Below are 23,718 nucleotides of genomic sequence, written 5' to 3'. Positions count from 1 at the left end.
TTTTTTAATCACAGAACCCTTTTAATTAAAATACTAGGAGGCATAGGGATTAAAAATACAACAACCTGCACTAAGTTATCTATACTGTATACCATTCAGTGCCGCTGCAGTACACGGTATACTGTGCTTTATGAATAGCTAGTATTTAGAAGGGGCTTCTTTTAGCTCAAACACGCAGGTGTGTTTGAGCACGTGGTTATATTTTTAATTCCTCTTAGTATTTTAATTTAGTTCAATAAAAGTTAGGTTTTAATGAGGGTGTTCAGCCGGGGTGTTTCTTGCCTGTTGGGCAATTTTGGTGTTAATTATTATTAATAAGTGTGGTGTACGCCCGAGGCACTTTTTGTATACTCATCCGAATCCTGTCACTGCTTGCTAGCTGAAGATGTGCTCAATAGAAATTCTATGATCCCAATTTCAGCTAGAAAGTGATAGCAGAGCTTGGATGAGCGCTTCTGCTGCTTCGTTCTAGTGATCAGTGGGGCTCTCAGCACCCAGACTACAGTTATTAAACCTTTGACATCTTCTTATATCATGTCACAAGTTCTTGGAAAGTACAGTTACACTTTAATTTCTGTTATTTCTTACCAAAACACAAACATATCTAACAAACATTTTTGCCAAAAGGCCGACCATTTCCCTAGATTCACTAGAAATACTCTAAGTAATGTTATATGTAGGCATTTACTGGATGCTCCTGATCAGTTCAGTTGGTAGGTTGAAGCACTGTTCTGCATCTGTCCTGGGGAGCCTCCTAGACTTGGTTGTAAGTTATTGTTGCCCACTAGTTTCACTCTCTTTATACACCCTGTGTTTCAGGTTTTACTAGATTTCCACCAACGAGGATATGATTACATCTGAGTCTCACCAATGAGGATATAATTATGCCTGGGTCTCACCAATGAGGATATAATTATGCCTGGGTCTCACCAATGAGGATATGGTTACGCCTGGGTCTCACCAGTGAGGATATGGTTATGCCTGGGTCTCACCAATGAGGATATAATTATGCCTGGGTCTCACCAATGAGGATATGGTTACGCCTGGGTCTCACCAGTGAGGATATGGTTATGCCTGGGTCTCACCAATGAGGATATGGTTGTGCTTGGGCCTCACTAATGAGAATATGGTTATGCCTGGGTCTTACCAATGAGGATATGATTACGCCTGGGTCTCACCAATGAGGATATGGTTACGCCTGAATCTCACCAATGAGGATTTGGTTATGCCTGTGTCTCACCAGTGGTCCACACTCCATACCACGATTCAAATATTACTCCATTTTTCTTTCATTGGCCTCCTTACCCCAGTATAAATAGCTAATCATATTGTTAGACCAGACGTTGCTGCACTTAGAGAAGTGCTGGTACTGTTGAGGCCAGTTATTAGCTACAGTGGTCATGTGCACGTTATCAGCTGCTCAGGCGTGAAAGGAGACCTGTGGAGACTGAACTTTTTTTTTCGGGTGAGCCTAGGCCAATTTGTTATTTTAAAGCAGACCAATTTTAGATTTCTACCCCCATTGGACAACACTCTAAACATACTGTTTATAAAAAATGTTCTTTTATGATATTTAAAATATTATTTCTAAGCGGCCCATTTCCATCTAAGGCTGCATTCAGACGAACGTATATCGGCTTGGTTTTCACGCCGAGCCGATATACGTTGTCCTCATGTGCAGGGGGCGAAGGATGGAAGAGCCAGCAGCAGGAACTGAGCTACCGCCCCCTCTCTACCTCCTCTCCGCCCCTCTGCACTATTTGCAATGGGGAGAGGCGAGCCAGGGGCAGGGCTAAGTTCCGAGAATTAGCCCCACCCCTGGCCCGCCTCTCCCCATTGCAAATAGTGCAGAGGGGTGGAGAGGAGGTAGAGAGGGGGCAGGAGCTCAGTTCCTGCTGCTGGCTCTTCCATCCTCCCCCCCCCGCCCCCCTGCATACCAGGACAACGTATATCGGCTCGGCGTGAAAACCAAGCCGATATATGTTCGTCTGAATGCAGCCTTAAACTGTAGATTTTCATTTTGGTGACTGTTGATGCCCTCGGCCATCAATATTAGATTGGTAGGGGTCCAAAGCATTCAAGATGTTGTGGCACTCTAGCAAACACCAAGTTCCCCTCCTTGTTTATCCAGGCACAGCACTGTACATACAGTTGTGTTCATGACTGGTACTGCAGCTGTCTCATTCACTGCTTAAATACTAATGACCTATCCCAAAGACCCAGAAAACCCCTTTAAGCATAATATACCAAGGACAAGTGTTTTTTACAATATTCATAATACTCATAATATTCCCATAATGCTTATTCTCTTATAGTATGAAAGGCCGAAAAAAGACATACGTCCCGCCAGTTCAGCCTATTGCCCTTCTAAAAAGCTGTAGAAACATTAACGTTTTGAAGACATTAAGTGGATTTGCCCCGATGTCCTTGTGATGCAATATCATAGACTCATAAATTTCCTGGCTCTTTTCATTTTTCTGGTTCATCGGCCGCTCCTATCTGTGGGCAGTAAATACAACAACTGACAGATGTTATCAATGCAAGCATCACACTGCATTATGCATATTACAGATTTAATGTTGGAGTTCAAGGGTAGGAAAGCCCCCAGCCACATAATAACAGCTGATTACTATGTAGATGGGAGAAGGGATAGCAGTAGACTCACTATTGGCCTAGCGCTCATCGTCTGCTGCTGGGCCCTTCTGCTAGTTCTGTATGGCAAGGGGTTTCATTTAATCTTGTATTGCAAACATGTTGAAATATGTGCAGCTGGAGACGGCAAATCATGGAAGGTTGTGTTCACACAGTTTTTTATGTTTGTGCATATTCTTCAAGACTAAGCTCTAACATATGCATCTGTATGGCATACAGGGGCATACACTGTCCATACCCTACCATAGAAGAGAAAGCCAAAACTTATTGCCTGTTAGGGTTGCCACCTTTGTCACCAAGAATACTGGCCAATGTAAAAGGCGACATGGTTAGGGGAGTGGCTTATCATGACAGAAATTTACATCCACTATTCCAATCAACCCTATAGTAATAGTGCTCCCTCTCAGTGGCCCTATAAGTAATACCGCCCCCTCTCAGTGGCCCTATAAGTAATACCGCCCCTTCTCAGTGGCCTTATAAGTAATACTGCCCCCTCTCAGTGGTTCCAGTAGTAATAGCGTCCTCTCTCAGTGGCCCCAACAGTAATAGTGCTCCCTCTTAGTTGCCCCAATAGTAATATCCTCCCCTCTCAGTGGCCTTATAAGTAATATCATCCCCTCCCAGTGGCTCCAGTAGTAATAGTGTGCTCTCTCAGTGGCCCCTACAGTAATAGTGCTCCCTTTCAGTGACCTTATAATTAATACCGCCTCTTCTCAGTGGCTCCAGTAGTAATAGCATCCTCTCTCAGTGGACCCTATAGTAATAGTGCCCCCTCTAAGTGGCCTTATAAGTAATACCGCCCCCCTCTCAGTGGCTTCAGTAGTAATAGTGTCCTCTGTCAGTGGACCCTATAGTAATACTGTCCTCTCTCAGTGGACCCTATAGTAATAGTGCTCCCTCTCAGTGGCCTTATAAGTAATACCGCCTCTTCTCAGTGGCTCCAGTAGTAATAGCACCCCCTCCCAGTGGCCCCATAAGTAATACCACCCCCTCTCAGTGCCTCCAGTAGTAATAGCATCCTCTCTCATCTCAGTGGCTCCAGTAGTAATAGCATCCTCTTTTAGGGGCCCCATAAGTAATAGATGCCAAAAGGATTTATGGATCTCTTCAGTGTATATTCAACATTTACACCAAACATAGTATGAACATAAGAGCAAGCATGCAATAATGTATTTATCATTCTGAACATGACTAGACAAATGGACACTTATTTACTGGGCCTGTTTTACATTTTTTCGCATTCTTTAGGGGTAAATATGGGTTTGTGCAAGTGAATAATATTTCTCTTGATGCAAATAATGTCCCTTCAAAAAAAATGTTCTATTATGTACAAATCAGAATGCTTCTATCCGGGGGTGACCGTCACTGCCAGACTTGTTAGCCTGCTGTAGTATCTCACCATAGTTATAGGAATGGTGAGCTCCGGGACGAGGTTATGTGCAAATGCCTAATCCAGTGACAAGGCCAAGAATGCATCACATATCACCCTATACACTACAGGCTCTGCCTTAACCCTTTCCAATCCAATTTGTATCCTGGTTTTCCTAGGGGGCTTAGTCTTTTCTGCCAGTATACAACGGCGCTATCTGCTGGCTAAAGCCAGTACTGCATGAGGTGACACGTTGGATAGGCTCCGACAGCAAAGAGGCTGGCAATATACAGTAAGAGAACCCCGACGGACGTCTTCCAACATTGGAGCTGTACAGCCTTAAATCATAATGTCTTTAGACGTCAGACAGTGGATTGGAAAGGGTTAACTTTATCCTTGAGATTTTACTAAACTTTTTATTTTCAGGATTATACAGATATAGACCAAATGAAAATTTGACTAACACGCAAAATAATAGTTACGCACTTTTTGTGTAGCCATTGACATATAATTACTGTCAGGCTACGTAAATTGTGTAGGTGTGCTACATTAACAATGTAACATGCTGTTAAATTCAATTTTCAAAGTGCTACATCTGTCTTATTATTGCTCCATATTTATGCATTTGCAGACTTTTCTTTGACCTTAAAAGGGGTTGTTTGGTTGTAAACTATGGATGGCCTATCCTCACAATAAGTCATGATTAGTAGATTGGCAGGGGTCTATTGCCTTACACCATCTGATGATCAGTTGTTTGCCAGGCCGGCATGCTTGTACACTGAGCTAATTTTTCAGGAAGCAGACAGCTCCATTTTTACTATAGTGGCCAGACTTGGTATTGCAGGCAAAATTCCCATTCATTTCAATGAGAGCTTGGCCTGCAATACCAAGCCTGGTTAGTACAGTAAGAATGGAACTGAATGGAACTATTTGCTTACACCAGTGCACTAGCCCAGGAAACAGCTAAACAGCAGGGAGCCTGAGGATAGGACCCCTGCCAGTCTAATGTTGATGACTTTATCCTTAGCATAAGCCATCAATAGTCTACAGTTGGACAACCCCTTTAAGGGTCCATTTACACGTGCAAGTGCAATATCGGTCCAAGAAACTCCGGCCGGTATTGCGCTTACAAATCTGTGATTTCTATGCGAGTGTGATGCGTTTTGTGAGAAAATCGCATCACACTTGCATCGCTGCACTTGAGTTTTTTAAAAACGTGAGAATCTCTCATTATTCCCTATGGAAGAAAAAACCCATTGCATCATATGAAACTGGCATGTACATGTGAGCGCCATGCAATTTTTTTCTGCTCTCATAGGGAAGAATGGGAATTTCTACAACAGAATCACCAAAAAAATAGGACATGCGGCAATTTTTCTCTCCCAGTGCTTAGAGAGAAAAATCACATGTAGATGCACATATTAAAAACAATGGGTTCTTTTCCTGTGCCATTTCTATATATCTCGCAACACACAGGAAGGGTGTTGGTAAATCGCCGGGAACACGCATCGTCAATGTGTTTACGTGGATTAGGCATAACTACCTATGCTTATGTAATAGCCAACGTGGTAAAGTGCAAATCACTTTATGTACCTCAAACAACATAAAAAGTGCTGGACAGCGGAGGTCCACTTTCCTCCTAATTTGCGTCCATTGACCGTTGTCATGTGATGCCTGTCTCTAGTAACAGATAGCAAGACAGAGAACAGGATAGTGGGGGAAGGGGTTACTCATGCTGCCCATAGACGTACACTCATTGGGGAAACTAATCAAGTGCCTGAAATAAGTCATTACCATATCAGAGTAAAAGGATCATTTATTGCAGAAAACCGAAACCTTGAAGGATTGGTCCACATTTACCATAACTGAGCCTATCGATTCTGAAACCTTGTAAGCTGTCGAGGTTGGCGTCCAATCACTTGATCAGGTGGGTCCAACCACTGAGATCCCCACCAGAATAGAGAAAGAAGGTCCCTTCGTGTAAGTGGCAATAAATGGAGTGGCAGTATGCATGCTCCGCCACCGCTACTTTCCTTTCAACAGGACTGACCTAGAAACCTCAGCTGAAGCGCTCAGCAATCTCCGCCAGTCCCAATGAAATGAGTAGAGTGTTGGCCGAGCATTCACACTACTACTCCATTCGTTGCCATGCACGGGGGGAGCGTGAGACTTCTGTTCTGGCAATCAAAGTGTCTCCCAGTGGTCGGACCCCAACCGATCAAGTAGTTGTCCCTTATCTTGTAGATAGGGAATAAGTTGATTGTAGTGGACTATCCCTCACAGAGGATTGCCTAAACAGGCAAAGCCGCAGCTGCAGAAAGCAGTAGGTATTTTCAGGTTTGTGTCCTCTGGATGTCTATTCACTTACAGCAAGAAGAGAAATCTTGGAAGAATTGTTCTCAGTGAGAAAAATCAAGTAATCTTGTAGATGTGATAGCTTTTAATGGCTAACAAAAATACCTGATGTTATAGCGAGGCCTGAGGAAGGACCCTGAGCAAGGACTGATGACGACCCTGAGAGGTCCGAAAGCTTGCAGTAACATTGTGTATATTTGTTAGCCATTAAAAGGCATCCTGTCTACAAGATTACCTGGTTTCTCTTATGGCTGGCACGGTACCAAACTCTTCTCTTTGAAGAATTGTAACACTAAACCCGTAAAGAACTTACAGAACTTTTCATTACACTCATTATACTACGTCACCACTTTAATAGTGATTCACAAAGGAGGGCGATACTGAGGCAGGTGTCTTCATGGCTGCATATGTATATCTACATCACACTTCATGGATCTCTGACTACTTCTTGTGTTTTTCAGCTGGATGAAACTCAGATTTCTCACAAACATAAATGGAAAAATCCCAGTCCGGAGGTAAGTAGGTCCGAACGAACAGTCCGCTGTCATTCATTCTTGTTGCATTGCTCATGAAGGTATAGGAGTCATCGGTGCAGTCACTGGCAAGCCGTTCGCCGTCATTGCTTGTGCTGTCAGGGCTAATGTACACAGCAGAGCTGTGTGCACAGGGCTCTACCATGGCTCCTCAATAGCATATGCCCATTTAGAGCAGTACTACTGAGTGCATGAGACCTAATGGGAAGCTTCAGCCTGGAGACACTTAGGCCAGTGTCACAGAGGGGTAAGATCATTGGTGCTGGGTATTTGAGCAATGGGCATTGCATACTGATGTGCGTATAAGCATGTTTTACTGTACTTTTAACTTGTGCAAAGTGGGCACATATGTGCTTGCAATTAAAAAACGCAAGCATGCTCCCATTCATTGAAATGGGCAATTAAGTTAATTAGTGCAGTGAGTGCCATTGAAATCAATTGGTTTCATTAAAGAAAAGATCGTCTTTGCTGAAGAAAATAACATCTGGTCTCAATATGTGGTCCTATGGACGAGATACATTGACGACATACTGATCCTATGGTCTGGCAGCGAAGACAAATTCAACGACTTCGTGAGATTCCTGAATCAGAATGAGCTAAATCTGCGGTTCACCTCTAATATCAGTAAACAATCTATTGAATTCTTAGACGTATCCATCGAAATCCAACAAGACGGTTCCATCTCGTCCAACTTATATAGAAAACCGACGGCAACGAACAACCTACTAAGATGGGATAGCTTCCACCCATACCCCCTAAAAAGGGGAATACCCAAAGGACAATACCTGCGGGTAAGAAGAAATTGCTCTGAGACAACAAATTTTGAGAATGAGAGCAAAAAACTACATGATAGGTTTAAAGAGAGAAGATACCCATCTGAAGTATTAGAAAGTTCATATAAATTTGCCGCAGAACAGAACAGACAGCAGTTACTGATTCCAAGAGAAAGAAAAGAAATCCCCAACTTGAGAGTTGTAGGCACTTATGACACGGCCCATACTGAAGTAAAAGAAGTGCTTAAGAGATATTGGGATATACTCTTTCATGACAAAGATCTAAAGGACAGTATTACTGAAGGTCCGAGAATTACCTATAGACGAGGTATGAATTTAAAAGACCACCTCATAAAGAGCCATTTTGAACGAAAAAAATCCGATGGAAACTGGTTATCAAGGCAACTTCCCAATGGCACTTTTCGTTCCTCCAAATGTACCGCTTGTGATTTCATTGAAAAAAGCAACTCCTTCATGTCTAACACAACTGGTAAAACATATATGACAAGAGACTTCTTTAATTGCATTACTCGCAACATGGTTTACCTCATAACTTGTGAATGCAAAAAACAATATGTCGGTAAAACCCGACAAGAATTCAGAAGAAGGATTCTTGGACATATTGGTAATGTTAGGCGGAAGGAGAAGACTCCAGTATCCAATCATGTCTGGGATGTACACAAAGGCAACGAATTCTGTCTCAAGTTTCAAGGGATAGAACTGATAAAGAGAGATATAAGAGGAGGAAATCTTGAAACATTACTCCTCCAGAAAGAAACTAAGTGGATCTATAGGATGGAAACAGTACAGCCTAATGGGCTAAACGAACAACTTACCTTTAACTGTTTTATTTGAGGATAAACAGAGAATGCTAAAGCGATTAATCTGGCTTAACATACTAGGTTCGACCATAGAATATATGGCCATATATTGAGATTGGGACTTATAAACTATTAAAAAGAATATATCAAATGGATCGATAAAATATGATAGAAAATAAATATATAAGAAAGAAAGGGAGGAAAATACAATAACTGCTATTCTACTAAACTCTGTAAATTACGACCTATAACTATGACTTACCTAGTTCCATCCTTTTATGATGAATGGTTGGACTGTTAATATACATACCAATTATGCATATTCGTTACTAATTTGCCGCTTAATAAATCATATTAGAACATCCTGTACAGTCAAATATCCAACTAGATGAAGGCTGAAAAACCACATAAAAAACAAATATGACACTCTAACTAGAGTATATCTTTAATTTATTACTGGTTGTCCTGAAATCTTTCCCATGTGAAGAATGCAGCCATGATGTTTTATTCCTCTAAATAGCGGGGCCATAAAAGTGGTCCCATCCTCCTAAGACGAATAGTTGGACTGTCAATATGCATATTAATTATGCATATTCGTTCAATAAATCATATTAAAACATCCTGTATAATGACATATCCAATTAGATGAAGGCTGAAAAACAACATATATGTATAAAAAATAAAGACGACACTTTAATTATAACAACCTTTAACATATCACTGGTTGTTTTCATATCTTCCCCATATGACTAATGCCAAGCTATACCTTTCCCGTTTCAGTGGTGCTGAGCGATCACTAGACCTTCATTACACTGTATTTTCCTTTAGAATCCTTTCAGAGCACTATGGGCCAATCAGAGCCAAGTCATGTGACTATGCGTTCCACTCTGCAACTTTATCAAACGCTATATCAATACAGAACATCATGACTATGAACGTAATGACGCCTGCATGACGTCATCACGTCACTAACGTTACTGAGTCACATGACAGAACAGTCCCGGCAGCGTCTATGCTAAGCGACGCGCTCCTGACGCGTCATATGACGCGCTGCACTATCGAGCGGGGCCAGGTCTGTATGTCGCGCACTTGAATGGGAGGAGGAGCTGTGGCATTGTGGCGCTGCTATAACGCATCGGAGGCAGCGCCCTCTCCATCAACCTATAGGAAGAAGGCAAATACGGCACAACCTCATGCTGGGGAATGTTATGTACACAATACCGAGTACGGCGATAGCAATATCTATAATCAAAACAAAGATACAATGATCGATCTATATATCCCCTCTCCCTGAGGATTGAACAGACAATATTGATATCCCATAAGAGGGAATATAGAAATACAAAGCGAAGAAATATGATAGTTTAAAAAGATTCCCGCCCACCCACATAACTATTGGCCAAAGACCTGAGACACCTCCCCTAGAGGAGGGAATAAGCTAGCTTTATAAGGCTCAACAATCCAACACCACACAGATAGCCCTGACCTACCACTAAGGCCAGAGGCGCTACCTCTCTGATCCTATACATATGGACACTTCTATAGCATAGCAGAAAAGACTATACAACCTATAGCAAGGAAAATTATATCTCTAGTCAGAATGATAATCTACTTATGCTAGTCTCTGATATTGCTTGCTTCCTAGCATACTGTGTTTTCTGCATACATTTTGCAGTTTCACAATGAACATAGATGCGATTGGGTTACTAAGGAGATGCCAATGAAATATAGGCCATACTCCTCAATTGGTACAGCAATCGCATACATTATAGGGTCTTGTTACCCTGGCCAGCTGGATGCAAAAAATAAAAAGAGATAATACATCTAATACCACTCATACATAAGAAAATTTCTTTACTAGGTAGTAGAGCAACCTGTGAGCTATATATATATAAAAAAGAAAGCTTAAAGAAAATTACGTGCACAATATACGAATCGTCATTACAGTGCACTGAACAATTGCTTCTCTAGCTCACTGAAAATACTCAGATAAACGAATACTACTTATGTGATTAGTGGTTACTTGCTTAAATAACCAAACAATATAGTGACGACATCAGCCACTGTCTTTCTGCTCTTCTAACTGAAGGGCTGTAGAAGTGTGATATATGATATATGCTACTGTTCTCAAAAACGCCGGAACAGATATTGATTTATGTTACTGTTCTTAAAAACACTGGAACAGATACGACTACATACAGATGGTACTAACTAATAAGATCTCCTGATGATCCGTTCTATGAACGGTGAAACGCGTCGAGAGAGAGAAAATTAAGACCTAGATCGAGATTATATATAGTACTACTAGTTGACATCTGAAGTATATGAGAAAATATAAAGTGTTGTTCATAAGAGTAATCCTGTCCAAAAGTAGATTACTGTCTGTACCTTTTCTGTACACTACGAAAGTATATGAGGTGATAGTACTGAGACATTTGGAGACAATATAGCATCTCATAATAAATGTCTCTACCATACTATCACCTAAATAATTCCATAATCCTAAAATAAAGGAGAAAAAATACTTCCCTACCTTGCATCTTTCCATAAACACGTACTAAAAGGAATCTTGGGGTAATGATGAGAATTAATCTACCCCAATAAAACACTCCCAAATATGAACACGTGTAGAGCAAGGACAAAAAGTTGGGGAAAAGTAATTTGAAAAGGAATTTTTTGATCTATTAGTTCCTGCGTTTTCCTTCTCACCACGTACCAGGAGTGTACCCATACCAGGGCCTCCGGATATATAGCAAACCGTGGTGATAGTCTCTTTTGTCATAGAGACTTGTAAACCTCTTGATATATAGAGGCTGTGTGTGTAGTGCCCTATTTGTGTTTTTTGGTTTTAAATATATCTATTAAAGTTTATTGATTTTAATTTCACCTTGTCTAAACTGTGAAGGGCAATTGGTTTCATTAGCTGCGTATCGCGTGTGCAAATTTTGCCCACTGGACTTCTTTCATGCCCATCACGGACTGAATCTGGCATTTCATTTTTTTCCTTGTTTAACCCCATTAAGGACAGGGCCTATTTTGGGCTTAAGGACGCAACGATTTTGGGGGGATTTTCATTTCCGCTTTTCAAGAGCCATAACTTTTTTATTTTTCCGTCGACGCGGCCGTAATAAGGGCGTCTTATTTTCATGACTAACTAATGTTTTTATTGGTATTTTTGGGTGCATATAATGTATTGTAAAACTTTTAGTTTTTTTTTTTCTTTGAGAGCAGGAAGTAAACACATCAATTCTGCCATTGCTTTTTATTTTATTTTTTTACAGCATCAATCAAACAGCATAAATGCTGGTCGGTACGGTTACAACGATACCAAAAACATTATGATTTTTTTAGGTTTTTCCACTTTTGCAGAATAAAGCCCCCCCCCCCTTTTTTTTTAATTTCGAAGTTGCATAACCTTTTTATTTTTCCATGGATGGAGCTTTGTGATGACTTGTTTTTTTGTATCATGACCCTTACTTTTTATTTGTAACATTTTGGGGTATATATGGCTTTTTTGATCGCTTTTAGGGCTTATTCACACTAGCGTATATCGACCGCTGTGTTCACGGCCGGCTGATATACGCTTCCATCTGAGCTGTCTTCCCCCTTCCCTCCCCCTCGCTGCCTCTCTGCCTCTCTCCTCCCCTCCGGCTGTTTGCAATGGGAATGGGGCGGGGGTGGAGCTAAGCTCCGCCCCATCCAGCCCCCTGTATGTATATGTATATGTGTGTGTGTGTGTGTATATATATAATTTTTTTTTGGTTTTTGACATTTCCCAGAGCTGTTGATTTCCTGAAATCACAGTATGTAATGCTGCTCAGGGTTTTAAATCCCCTATTGTAGCCGTGCATCTTCCTCTGGTATGCTGTCATCAGATCATGGGCCACTGCTATTAGTGGGTTGCTCTTTATATATATAGACTGCAGGGTGGACCTTTTTGTTCCTTTGTTGAAGGGGTATTTCTATCACATAAAGTTATAGCACATCTCTAGAATATGACATGACTTTATAAGGGTGAGCATGGTCGGACATGAGTGCCTACAGCCCACCAGTAAAATGTATTCTGGAGGCCTACTATAGGGTTTAATGGAAATATTACCCATCTAAGATGCTCTACTCTGCCTATCAGTATGTATTGCGGTGGGTGTACAGCGCTGTGTGCCGTCTACATGAGGGTTGGGGGCCCATTCCTAGCTCAGGGCCCACCAGAAGATGAATCAGTTTTTGAGAATGAAAGGGCCATAATGTACTATGACTCTGTCTGGGCACCACTGTGCAGGGAAAGATGGTGAACGAAGCAGAGCACTAAGTTAGGATCAGTGGGGGTCGCAGAGGTTGGACCACCACCATTCATAAAGTCATAGTATATTGTAGTGATATGCCAGGGCTTTTACTATTGATGACCCATGCCAGGATAAGTCATCAATAGTTGATCTGTGGTGGTCCGCTGCTCAGGATCTCCGCTGATCAGCTGTTTGCTGGGCCACTATTAGTTCTGATAGCCCTGGAAGCCGATTGACTTCAATGAAAGCCATGCTTGCAATACCAAAATGGGCTGTTGCAGTATGGACAGCACTGACAGCGAGCCTGGCGATCAGCTGATCAGTGGGCATCCTGAGTGGCAGACCCCCACCAACCTGCTAATAGTCCTGGAAACCCCTTTAAGTTCATAGATTTGACATTTTATTTTGGAGTTTGATGAAGACAGTTGAACTATGCGCTATAATGTATAAGAGGTAAAGAGCCCGGCATTGTATGGAGGGTCGGAGATCTGGCAGAGCTGTTGGTTTTGGGTCATTTGCTTGACAGACAACCTACTCTTGAGCACTGAGGTCCAGTGGTAGACTAAATACACACTCAGTATCTCATAGGTTGCTGGTGTATGGCTACTGATATGAAGTCCACCGTTCACGGTTGAATGGTTAGCATAGAACAATGTAAGATAAGAGACTGCTACTTTCTCACTTGTATCTTATCAAATGCAATATGAGGACATATGGATAACTGAAAAAATATTTATTTTCTTCCCCCTCCTCACCCCCATCCACCATTCATGAACATTTGAAACTCGGCATTAGAGTAAGTTCACTGGGCTCCACATAGTGGATTTGTTAGTTAAATAGCACTTACAAGCAAGTCCCTTTAACTAGGCCAAGTGTAAGTCCCCTCCACGCTCCAAGATTCACTACACCTCTTCACCAAGAGGCATGCTTGACTATTGCCAACCGATGTCAGATGGTGCATCATATCTCCTGATCATCAGTTGATGGAGTTAGGTTAGCTAAAATCGGAGTTATGGTTGGTGTTATTTTGGGCTTTTTGATGATTTTTTTTTTAGGTATACATGTATTATTGATCATCAGTATGCTCATGTTTTTTTTCACAGTATTACGAGAACATTTGCATCTGGCAAGACGGAAAAAGTGATCTTTCAAGTTCTTAAAGAATTAGGTCTTCCAAGCGGAAAGGTATTTATTCAAGCTTATTGTATTTTTCTGTACTTGAACTCACAGATACAACCTTAGGGTGGCTTCACACAAGCGTGTTTTTGTGCATGCATACGCACACACAAAAGCACGCTTGTATTTACAGCAATGCATTCCCTGTGGTGTGTTCACATGTCCGTACTTTACAGGTGTGTGCCTGCAAAGATAGGACATGCGTGCACCATAGGGAATGCACGCATTGTTTTCAATGGAGCTGCGGCTGCTGCCGGCGGCTCCATTGAAAACAATGCTCTGCCGGCTCCCTGCATTCTTTTTCAGGCAAGAGCTTTACATATAAGCCCTTCCCTAAAATAGAAAAACATTTTAGTGAAAAAAAAACAAAAAACTTCTCTCTGCCGCTGCCGTGACCCCCGTGGGGATGAAGAACACATCTGCCGCATGTTTCCTTCATCCCCACTAGTTAAAAGAATTCCCTGCTGCTACATCTGCCACATCTGTGACAGATAAAGCAGAGGAATTCTTCAATTGTCTACCGCAGCTGTCACACATGTCAACTGCGGTAGAGGATTCTGCTGCTAATTGATTTCAGGGAAGGGCTTTAAATATAAGTCCTTCCCTAAAAATCAAGTAAAACTACTGTAAAAACACACAAAAAAACGTACTTACCTCCCTTCAGCTGCCGAGCTCAGCCGCATCTTCTCCTGGCTGTCCCCGGCTCTCTAGTGGTGATCTTTCAGCAGGCTGGGATTTAAAATCCCCGCCTGCTGAAAGAGCTGTTTGTGATTGGCTGACGTGCTCACCCAATCACTGGCAGCTCTCGCCGAATGAATGCCGTCATTCGATTGAAAACACTGCACGGACCTGCATCCACGCGTGTTTTTGCACGTACATGGGTGCGCCCCTATGTACACACAAAAACACACTCATGTGAAGCCAACCTTAGAGTTAGGGCGGTTTCACACGGATGTATTTGTGCATGCAAAAAATTGCGCGCACAATACGCAGAGACTAGAACCCACTAATACCAGTGGATTTGTCTCATTTTCCGTATATTGTATGCACATTTCCCGCACACACAAAAAAAATAGAACATGCTCTATTTTGTGCACATTTGTTAATGGTGTATGTATGGGGTGGGTTGTCGCAAATACGCATGCAATATAAAACAGGATGCGCAAAATGCAGCGCAAAACCATGGGGAAAAGAACACACCTGGACCTCATTAGGCTAAATAGCCTTTTAAATCCTAGAGGGGGAGTGTCCCACGCTCATGTGATAAGTACTGTAAAATGCGACGGTACGCATACAAAAGCACCTCGTTCATGGCGCAAGTGCATTGCACTGAGCTGTGAGCAAAAACGTATATGCAGGGGTGAAGCCGCTCTTAGAATTATTTGTATATATTTCCTTACATCTACAGTTCTTTCTTCTGGCCTATTGCTTATTATTATAAATCAGCTATTCATTGCAGGCCATATGGAGTTTGAGGACTGACCAAACATATTGTATATCATTTAATCATTTCAATTTAAGATAATGTGAGGACCAACCAGTGGGTCCCTGTAGGACCATGTACAGGCTGGTATTGTCCCTGTATCAACCACATGTTCATTTTGCTTTCTGATAAAGTTGGCACATTCACTTCAATGGAAACTTTGCCTGCAATACCAAGCCTGGCCACTGCAGTGGGAACAGAGCTGTCCGCTTTCTGCAGAAATCAACTCCCAGCACAAGCATGTTGTCTCGGTAAACAGCTGATTGGTGGTGGTCCTGCACAGCAGACCCCAGCTGATGTACTATATAATGGCCTATTCTGAGGACTACCATTCAATAGTTTTTAACTGGACAACCCCTTTAACATCTGTCCTTTTTGGCTCATCAATAGTTCATTTTTCTAAATGGATTTGTATAAAAAAAAAAATAAGGGACAACTTCTGCTAAAATTCTAGCGCAACACCAAAAGTATGAATATATGCCTCGATGCTTTTATTTTGCAGAATGATGAAATTGAGTCCTCTGCTTTTACATTCGAGAAGTTCTATGAACTTACACAGAAGATTTGCCCCAGAACGGACATAGAAGAGCTGTATAAAAAAATGTAAGTTGATACATTTAGTTTAGATTGTAGCTGACTGTAACAGATTTACATTCCGTGATTTACATACATGTGTAGACAGAGATCTCCGCTGACTTGTATTCATGCTTAGAAAGTGTCTTTAGCCCTATAGTGAAGAGCGTTGGGTCCGGCATGCTTCAGATCTACCTGACACTTGTTTCGGTCTGGCTGTTACTAACTATCTACAGATTAACTGGCTTGGTTAGATATTAACAAACTTTGTAAACTAATATAAACAGCAAATTAATAGACTATTTTGCCAAAGTGCATTCATGTCTGTAGTTTAACTATAGTAACGTTAATTATTAAAAGAGAACAACCAGACAATCAGCATTACAAGCAGTGGGCCTATAGCGCCTCCCAAGTGCCCTGATAGCTCCGTGTCATCATGGGGACTGCATCCAAACCCATCATAACACCGACTCCCACCCACTTGTCAATGGGACTTTCTAATGCACCGAAGTGATATAACTCAGTTATAAGGATATTCCCATTTTAAAGAGGATCTGTTAGCATGTCAAACTTGTCTGTTTTAGTAAATACCATATTTTTCACTCTATAAGGGCGGCTTCAGACGACCGTATATCGGCCAGGTATTCACGCCGGCCGATATACAGCGTCTCTCTCTGCAGGGGGAAGAGGCTGGAAGAGCCGGGAGCAGTGCTCTGAGCTCCCGCCCCCTCTCTGCCTCCCCTCCTCCCCCTCTCCGCCCCTCTGCACTATTTGAAATGAGAGGAGGCGGGACGGTGGCTGGGCTAAGTTTTGGGAATTAGCTCCGCCTCCATCCTGCCTCCCCTCATTGCAAATAGTGCAGAGGGGTGGAGAGTTGGCGGAGAGGGGGCGGGAGCTCAGAGCACTGCTCCTGGCTCTTCCAGCCTCCTCCACCTGCAGAGAGGGACGCCGTATAACGGCCGGCGTGAATACGCGGACGATATACGGTCGTCTGAATAAGCCCTAAGACACATTTTTTCACTCCAAAAGTCGCTGCACTCTGTAAAGCGAATGTGCTGAAATTTGACGCAATCGACAGTTTTTCGCGTGATTGCGAGTTTAATGTGTGACCGCGATTTCGTTTTCTCTCCTTCCCACTGCCACCCATACATACCACAGATTGGTGGTGAGCGGCGGCGGGAACTACTTCTGCTTCCCCGCCTCCACCAATCGGCTTCTTCCCTTCCTCCTGCGGTACACATTCGCCGCTTTGACATGGAGCTCTGGTATTTCAGACCTCTGCTGCTTCCTCTGCTCCGTCGCCCGGTAGTATCCCCTGCGCTGTCTCCAGGTGAGTTCAAAATATTTTTCCCTATTTTCCCCCTCTAAAACAGGGGTGCGTCTTATTGTCCAGTGTGTATTATAGAGCGAAAAATACGGTACTTGTATTCCCCATAAAACACCAGTCCTGGAGCCTCTCTTCTTATGACTGCGTTGGGCTGTTCCTCTATTTCTAAATGGATTGCTGCATTTTTGTGGATACAAGTATCTACTACAGTGTTTCCAATGCTTTTTAGTCTTGGGGCACCCCTACAATTTTTTTTTACATGGGAGGTCCCACAGACCTATCAGGAGAGCTGACAAATCCTCTTTAAAATATTAGGTCATATTACTAGATTATACCACAGTATTCTGATTGCTGGAGTCCAACCTGCAGTCCCAAAAACACAGAGACAGATTTCCCATTAGCATTTCTACTGCAGTGTTACCAGACATCCACCATAGAGGGAGCTATAACATCTCCCCATGCTGTGGTCCCTTCATCGTGAGTATCGGTTGGTGTCCCTGCAGTTGAACCTTCATTCATCAATAAGTGATGTCATACCTGAGTGACCATGACATCATCGCTTCCTAAAGTGTCCCCACTTTAAAGCACAGATAGAGAAGTAGAGGAGCTCTTCTCATAGGCAGCGTGTAACCATCATCTAAGAGAGCCAAAGGGGCTTTTACACCGTTTCTCTGGTTGTTCTCTTTTAAACGACAGCCACAGTTTATTCCGGATCCGGTATATTGTAAGGCTTAGAGTTTAGCACCTTGTGTCAATGCTGTTACATCGGTATGTTATTAGATTCTTATATATAAAACTACATATCTATGTTCTGTGCAAACTTACTTACGCTAATAAATTTCTTTTCAGCAATGGAGACAAATCTGATTATTTAACGGTAGACCAATTAGTGAGCTTTCTAAATGAAGTAAGCTTTTTCATACATTAACTTCTATGAAAGTCTGTCTGCCGTGGCTTGCCTCTTACAACCTCCCATTGCATGTGTCATCCAATGAACTGGCCTTTGTTTCTGGTCTGCTGACCTTCCTTCCTTCTACGACAAGAGTAGGCAATCTTTTGCATCCCCAACGCTTGCTGAACCACATGTCCCATTAATACCCGCCTATCACTAAGTCAATGGGAGATGGAGTTCAGCAACAACGGGTGATGCCGACGGTTGCCTAGCCTTGTGTGTCAACCTCTAGGTGCAACCGGTAATTTGCTTCCCCATTTTCCCTTTTGCCTTTTACATGTTTGCTTCCTCAGTGGCTTTTGTAATGATGCCCTATGTGTGCTGATGTGCTCCTCTTGTTGTGTTCTGTAGATATATTTGACTTTTCTAGTCCGGTTGTGGTGACTATTGTCCGTGTATTTATGTCCCTTAGTCCTGTCGAAATGATCATGCAAAAAGCGTCATATACTGAACAGCTTGATATATATAATACAGTATTGCTGATTTGTTTAGAGCTTCTGTTAGGGTGAAATGGAAAAAAAAACGGATTCTTTTTTACCCCATTGATTTCAATGGGGTCAAAAAAAAAAAAAAATGGAAAGCAAATGGAAAAGCTTCAGTTTGCTTCCATTCCGTCAGGTTTCCGGGGAAACATAACGCTGTAGACCGCTATTTTACCATTAAAATAAAAACGGAACAGAAGCAAACTGAAGCTTTTCCATTAACTGTCCTTTTTTTTTTAACCCCATTGAAATCAATGCAGAAAAGAGATCTGTTTTTTTTCCCATTTTACTTGAGTTTTCCTCAAGTAACGAAAAACCCTGAACTGAGCCGAACGCTGCTGCGACTTCACTTTATTGTGACGAAGATGAGAATTTTGCTGTGAGAGGCTGCAAACTGCGCGATGTGCAACAGCACGCGGCACGTCACTGGCGCTAGCCCATTGCAAGATAGGCTAAAGATGACTGGATGGCAATGGTTGGAGATCAACCACAGGAAACAGTAAAAGAGCCTGGAAGAGAGTCATAGAAACCCCTAGGTCACACTGGGATCGGCAGATGCACAATTCACACTGGGATCGGCAGATGCACAATTCACACAGGGATCGGCAGATGCACAATTCACACAGGGATCGGCAGATGCACAATTCACACTGGGATCGGCAGATGCACAATTATGACACCGTTTTTTGGAAAAATAGCGTTGCAGGATGCGCTATTTTTCAGCCCCAAAAAAGCTGAAACCAACGGAGTAAACTGGAGCCTTTCTTTTGTCACCTGACAACATCCACATAGTAAATATCTGGGTCTTTGAGACTTATACAGTGTACATCGGTACCCCTGAAAGCTGTATCTGACTCTGCAGCCCTATATTTGGCAACATGAGTAATAAAGTAGCTGGAAGAAACAACACAAACTGTCTTAAAGGGCCTGGCCAATAAACATTTATCAGCTATAGGTGTTCAATGTGTGATCACTGGGAGTCCAACTGCTGGGACCCCCACTGATCATGAGACCAGGGTTCCTAGTCCCCTGTGTGAGCACTACCACTCCATTTACTGCCTATAGGACTCATGGAGATGGCTAAAGTTGAGCGAACGTACTCCGCTGAGCTTGATGCTCGTTCGAGTATTAGCGGACTCGATGGTGCTCATTATTCAAACGAGCATCACGCCGTGTTCGACCCCGCCCCAGTTTTTGGCTACTCCTCGCTGTGACGTGCCTGTTTTGGCCCCTCCCCACCCAGCGCAGCACGCGTCATTGGCAAATTTTTTGTCTGGCAGGCTGGAGAGAGGGAGAGACAGAGACAGAGAGAGGGAGAGAGAGAGAAAAAAAAAGCTCGTCACCCAGCGTCCCACATACAAAAATGCTCGAGTCTCCCATTGTAGTCAATGGGGTTCGTTACTCGAGTAGAGCTCTCGAATTTTACGAAAAGCTTGACTCGAATAACGTGGACTCGAGCATTTGGGTGCTCGCTCATCTTTAGAAATAGCCAAGGGCTTTCTATGGGCACTGTTAGGGTAAATTAGCATTATATATAGGAGCTAGAGATGAGCGAGCACCCAAATGCTCGGATCCACGTTATTCGAGTCGAGCTTTTCGTAAAATTCGAGAGCTCTACTCGAGTAACGAACCCCATTGACTACAATGGGAGACTCGAGCATTTTTTATATGTGGGACGCTGGATGCCAAGCTTTTTTCTTTTTTGTTCCCTAGGTTCGTCTCTCTCCCCCCCCCCCCCCCCCCCCCCCCCAGACAAAAAAATTGCCTTTGACGCGCACTGCGTTGCGGCGGGGAGGGGCCAAAAACTGGGGCGGGGTCGAACTTTTCTTGATGCTCGTTTGAGTAACGAGCACCATTGAGTACGCTAATACTCGAACGAGCATCAAGCTCGGCAGAGTATGTTCACTCAACTCTAATAGGAGCCCCTTGTTTAGGAGAGGAAAGTCTGTAATCTAGAATGGGCACATTAATTTGTCTTAGCACAGTGTAATACTACATTTGCCCTGCAGTGGCCACTGCAGTAGAATAACATAGTAACAGTGAAAAAAGACATATCCATCCACTTCACACTATGATCTTGCAATGTTGATCCAGAGGAAGGCAAAAAAAAAACCATGAGGTAGACTGCAGTTTTCTTCATTTTAGGGGGAAAACTTCTTCCTGACTTGAAATTTGACAATTTAAGTAATCCCCGGATCTCCGATCCCTCTTAAGTAATCAGTGATTATAGCAAATAATATTATTACACTTAAGAAAGGTGTCCAGGCCCCCCTTGAACCCTTGTAGTGTGTTTGCCATCACCACGTCCTCAGGCAGAGAGTTTCACAGTCCCACTGCTCTTACAGTAAAGAACCCCCTTCTATGTTGGTGTAGAAATCTTCTTTCCTCTAGACGTAGAGGACGCCTCCTTGTTACAGTCCTGTAGAAGCAGAATCCAAGATTGGCAACAGCACGCAAAATAAATTTACTATCAGAGGTATATATACCTATAATCTAACCACATTAAATAATGCAAGGTTCTTAGTATGTAATTTGATCAAACTACATTGGATTCTTGGATTCTTGGATTCTGCTTCTACTGTGTGTTGCAGCCATGGTTTAACGTGCACCTATACATTTCTATTGGGATATATTTCCCATGGTTAGTGCTGACCCCCTTTTTCCCTTTCTGTATGTATATTGTGAAGTTTTGGCTGCCTTCACTGGGTCGTGCACACCTGCCGCCCATTCACCTCCTGCCCCTCCTATTGAAACATCTATAAGGTATCCTACCCTCCCTGGTTTTATTTGTAGGCTTAGTTCCAAGAGAGGAGCATTCTGAGAGGTAGGAACTCAGCTTTCCCAGGTTGAGATAAACCACCTGGTATTAGAGTTAGGACCCATCTGAGAGCTTGGTCACCTGGACGTTGGTGGATGGGCCAATGTAGTTTGATCAAATTACATACTAAGAACCTTGCATTATTTAATGTGGTTAGATTATAGGTATATATACCTCTGATAGTAAATTTATTTTGCGTGCTGTTGCCAATCTTGGATTCTGCTTCTACTGTGTGTTGCAGCCATGGTTTAACGTGCACCTATACATTTCTATTGGGATATATTTCCCATGGTTAGTGCTGACCCCCTTTTTCCCTTCCTTGTTACAGTCCTGGGTATAAGTAGATGATGGGAGAGATCTTTGTATTGTCCCCTGATATATTTATACATCGTTATTAGGTCGCCCCTCAGCTGTCTTTTTTTCTAAAGTGAATAACCCCAATGTTGATAACCTCTCTGGGTATTGTAGTCCGCCCATTCCATTTATTACTTTAGTTACCAGCCTATGTGCCCGCTCAAAGCTTTCTTGTTGGGACAACCCTTTTAAGCCTGGTGTCACCTATAGATTCTTTCTCCAAAAACGGTGTGTTAGCGATCGGTCAGCAGGGAATTATGCAACAAAACGCAAACAGCGGGGGCTTGTAGCATCTTCTCCTCACTTTTGCTGCTGCACCTTTTTGGTTGCATGGTGCTTTCTTTTTTTTGCACATTGCAGCATTCTCTAGCTATGGCATGGTTTTTGGCTTTTTCTCATAGATTTCTTTAAAATAAAAACTGTGTAGCCAAAAAACACTTTATGAGCCAGAAACAAACAGCGAGGAAAGACAATGTGTGGAGGAAGCCTTAAATTAGCAGCTTGTTTTTATTCATGCAGTGAGATTCTCTACTCCAGTTGATTGACAAGTTTCACAGAAGTTGTCAATTATATTCTGTTGGCACAACGGGTTTCCAGAAAGAATGTTCTTAAATGTGGTGAGCGCAAAACCGCCGGCTTCTTGTGTGTCTGGGACTATGCTGTATACTGGCCACAAGTTTATTAATAGGTGTCTTTGGTAGACATTAATACAGAAGGTAGTTAACGTAACTGCATCATCACTACCATGAAGGCACCACACACAAGCAGTAGGTCATTAAACACAGAACCGCTCGGGGAGGAAGGACTCTACTTACATGTTGCAGTAATAGGTTCTCCCGACATGTGCCGACTGGTACCGCCTATAGATGACATCTTACAATCAGTGGGAAAGTAAGAAAATATGCAATTTACAAAACCATAGAAATCACTATGGAGAGGAATACTAGATTGTAGAAGAACTAGACCGAAGTGAGGTACAAAAATACAGCGGAATATATGGTTTTTGGAGTAGATATGTTGAGTTATTAATCCCCCATCTACCTCCAGTGGACTGTTTATGAAAAGACCTTGGAAGTTGTGTAGCAAAAAAATTGGGGTCGCCTTATCCTTTAACCCTTTCCAATCCAGTGTCAAACCTCAACCAAGATTTCCCTGCATAACTCCCATGTCGGACGAGGTCCGAGACGTTTCTAATACCTTGCAGAACAGAGCTCCGACGTTGGACCTTCCTTCTGCATAGTGTAATATACATATATAATATATATATATATATATATATATATATATATATATATATATATAAAATGTACGTATAGTGTATTGTAAATATATAATTGTGTGTGTATGTGTATATATATATATATATATATATATATATACACATATGTATAATATATATATTAACTCCCTTTTAATTTTAAGAAATTGCTAATAAAATCAGCATGACGGATCATTTTTATGTGTTTCTGTTGAGTAATTTCAAGGAATCCACAACGTGCTTTCCCACCCAAAATAAGCAAGAGCTGGAGAGTGTGCAGGTGGCAGGGAATTTGGATTGGAAAGGGTTAAAATCAGGCATGTATCCCATAGATATTCCCTTCATAAGCCTTCAGCGGCTTGCTGGCACAATTCCTTCTCTCTAGCAGTCCTCGCCAGCGTTTGTTAGGCAGAACCTCTGATAGTATCATGATGTTCTCTTGGGGAACCGCTACTGTAGTTTTTGGGTAATAGCTAGAGATGAGCGAGCACCAAAATGCTCGGGTGCTC

General features: G+C 42.4%; 1 protein-coding gene across 4 annotated transcripts in view; it reads left to right on the top strand.

Moving 5' to 3' along the window:
* PLCB4 (phospholipase C beta 4) overlaps nucleotides 1–23,718 on the top strand; it is a 306,829-nt gene that overhangs the window by 176,977 nt on the left and 106,134 nt on the right. For all 4 annotated transcript variants that reach the window (XM_066595660.1, XM_066595661.1, XM_066595658.1 and 1 more), the window contains 4 exons: nucleotides 6,838–6,891; nucleotides 13,890–13,971; nucleotides 15,948–16,048; nucleotides 18,195–18,252. In XM_066595660.1, coding sequence (XP_066451757.1) covers nucleotides 6,838–6,891; nucleotides 13,890–13,971; nucleotides 15,948–16,048; nucleotides 18,195–18,252 — 295 coding nt within the window. The remainder of the gene's footprint in view (nucleotides 1–6,837; nucleotides 6,892–13,889; nucleotides 13,972–15,947; nucleotides 16,049–18,194; nucleotides 18,253–23,718) is intronic.

The sequence above is a fragment of the Eleutherodactylus coqui genome, chromosome 3 (genome assembly GCF_035609145.1).
Source record: "Eleutherodactylus coqui strain aEleCoq1 chromosome 3, aEleCoq1.hap1, whole genome shotgun sequence".
Classification (NCBI taxonomy): domain Eukaryota; kingdom Metazoa; phylum Chordata; class Amphibia; order Anura; family Eleutherodactylidae; genus Eleutherodactylus; species Eleutherodactylus coqui.
Note: the sequence above shows the minus strand (reverse complement) of the source record. Positions and strands in the feature narration are given on the sequence as shown.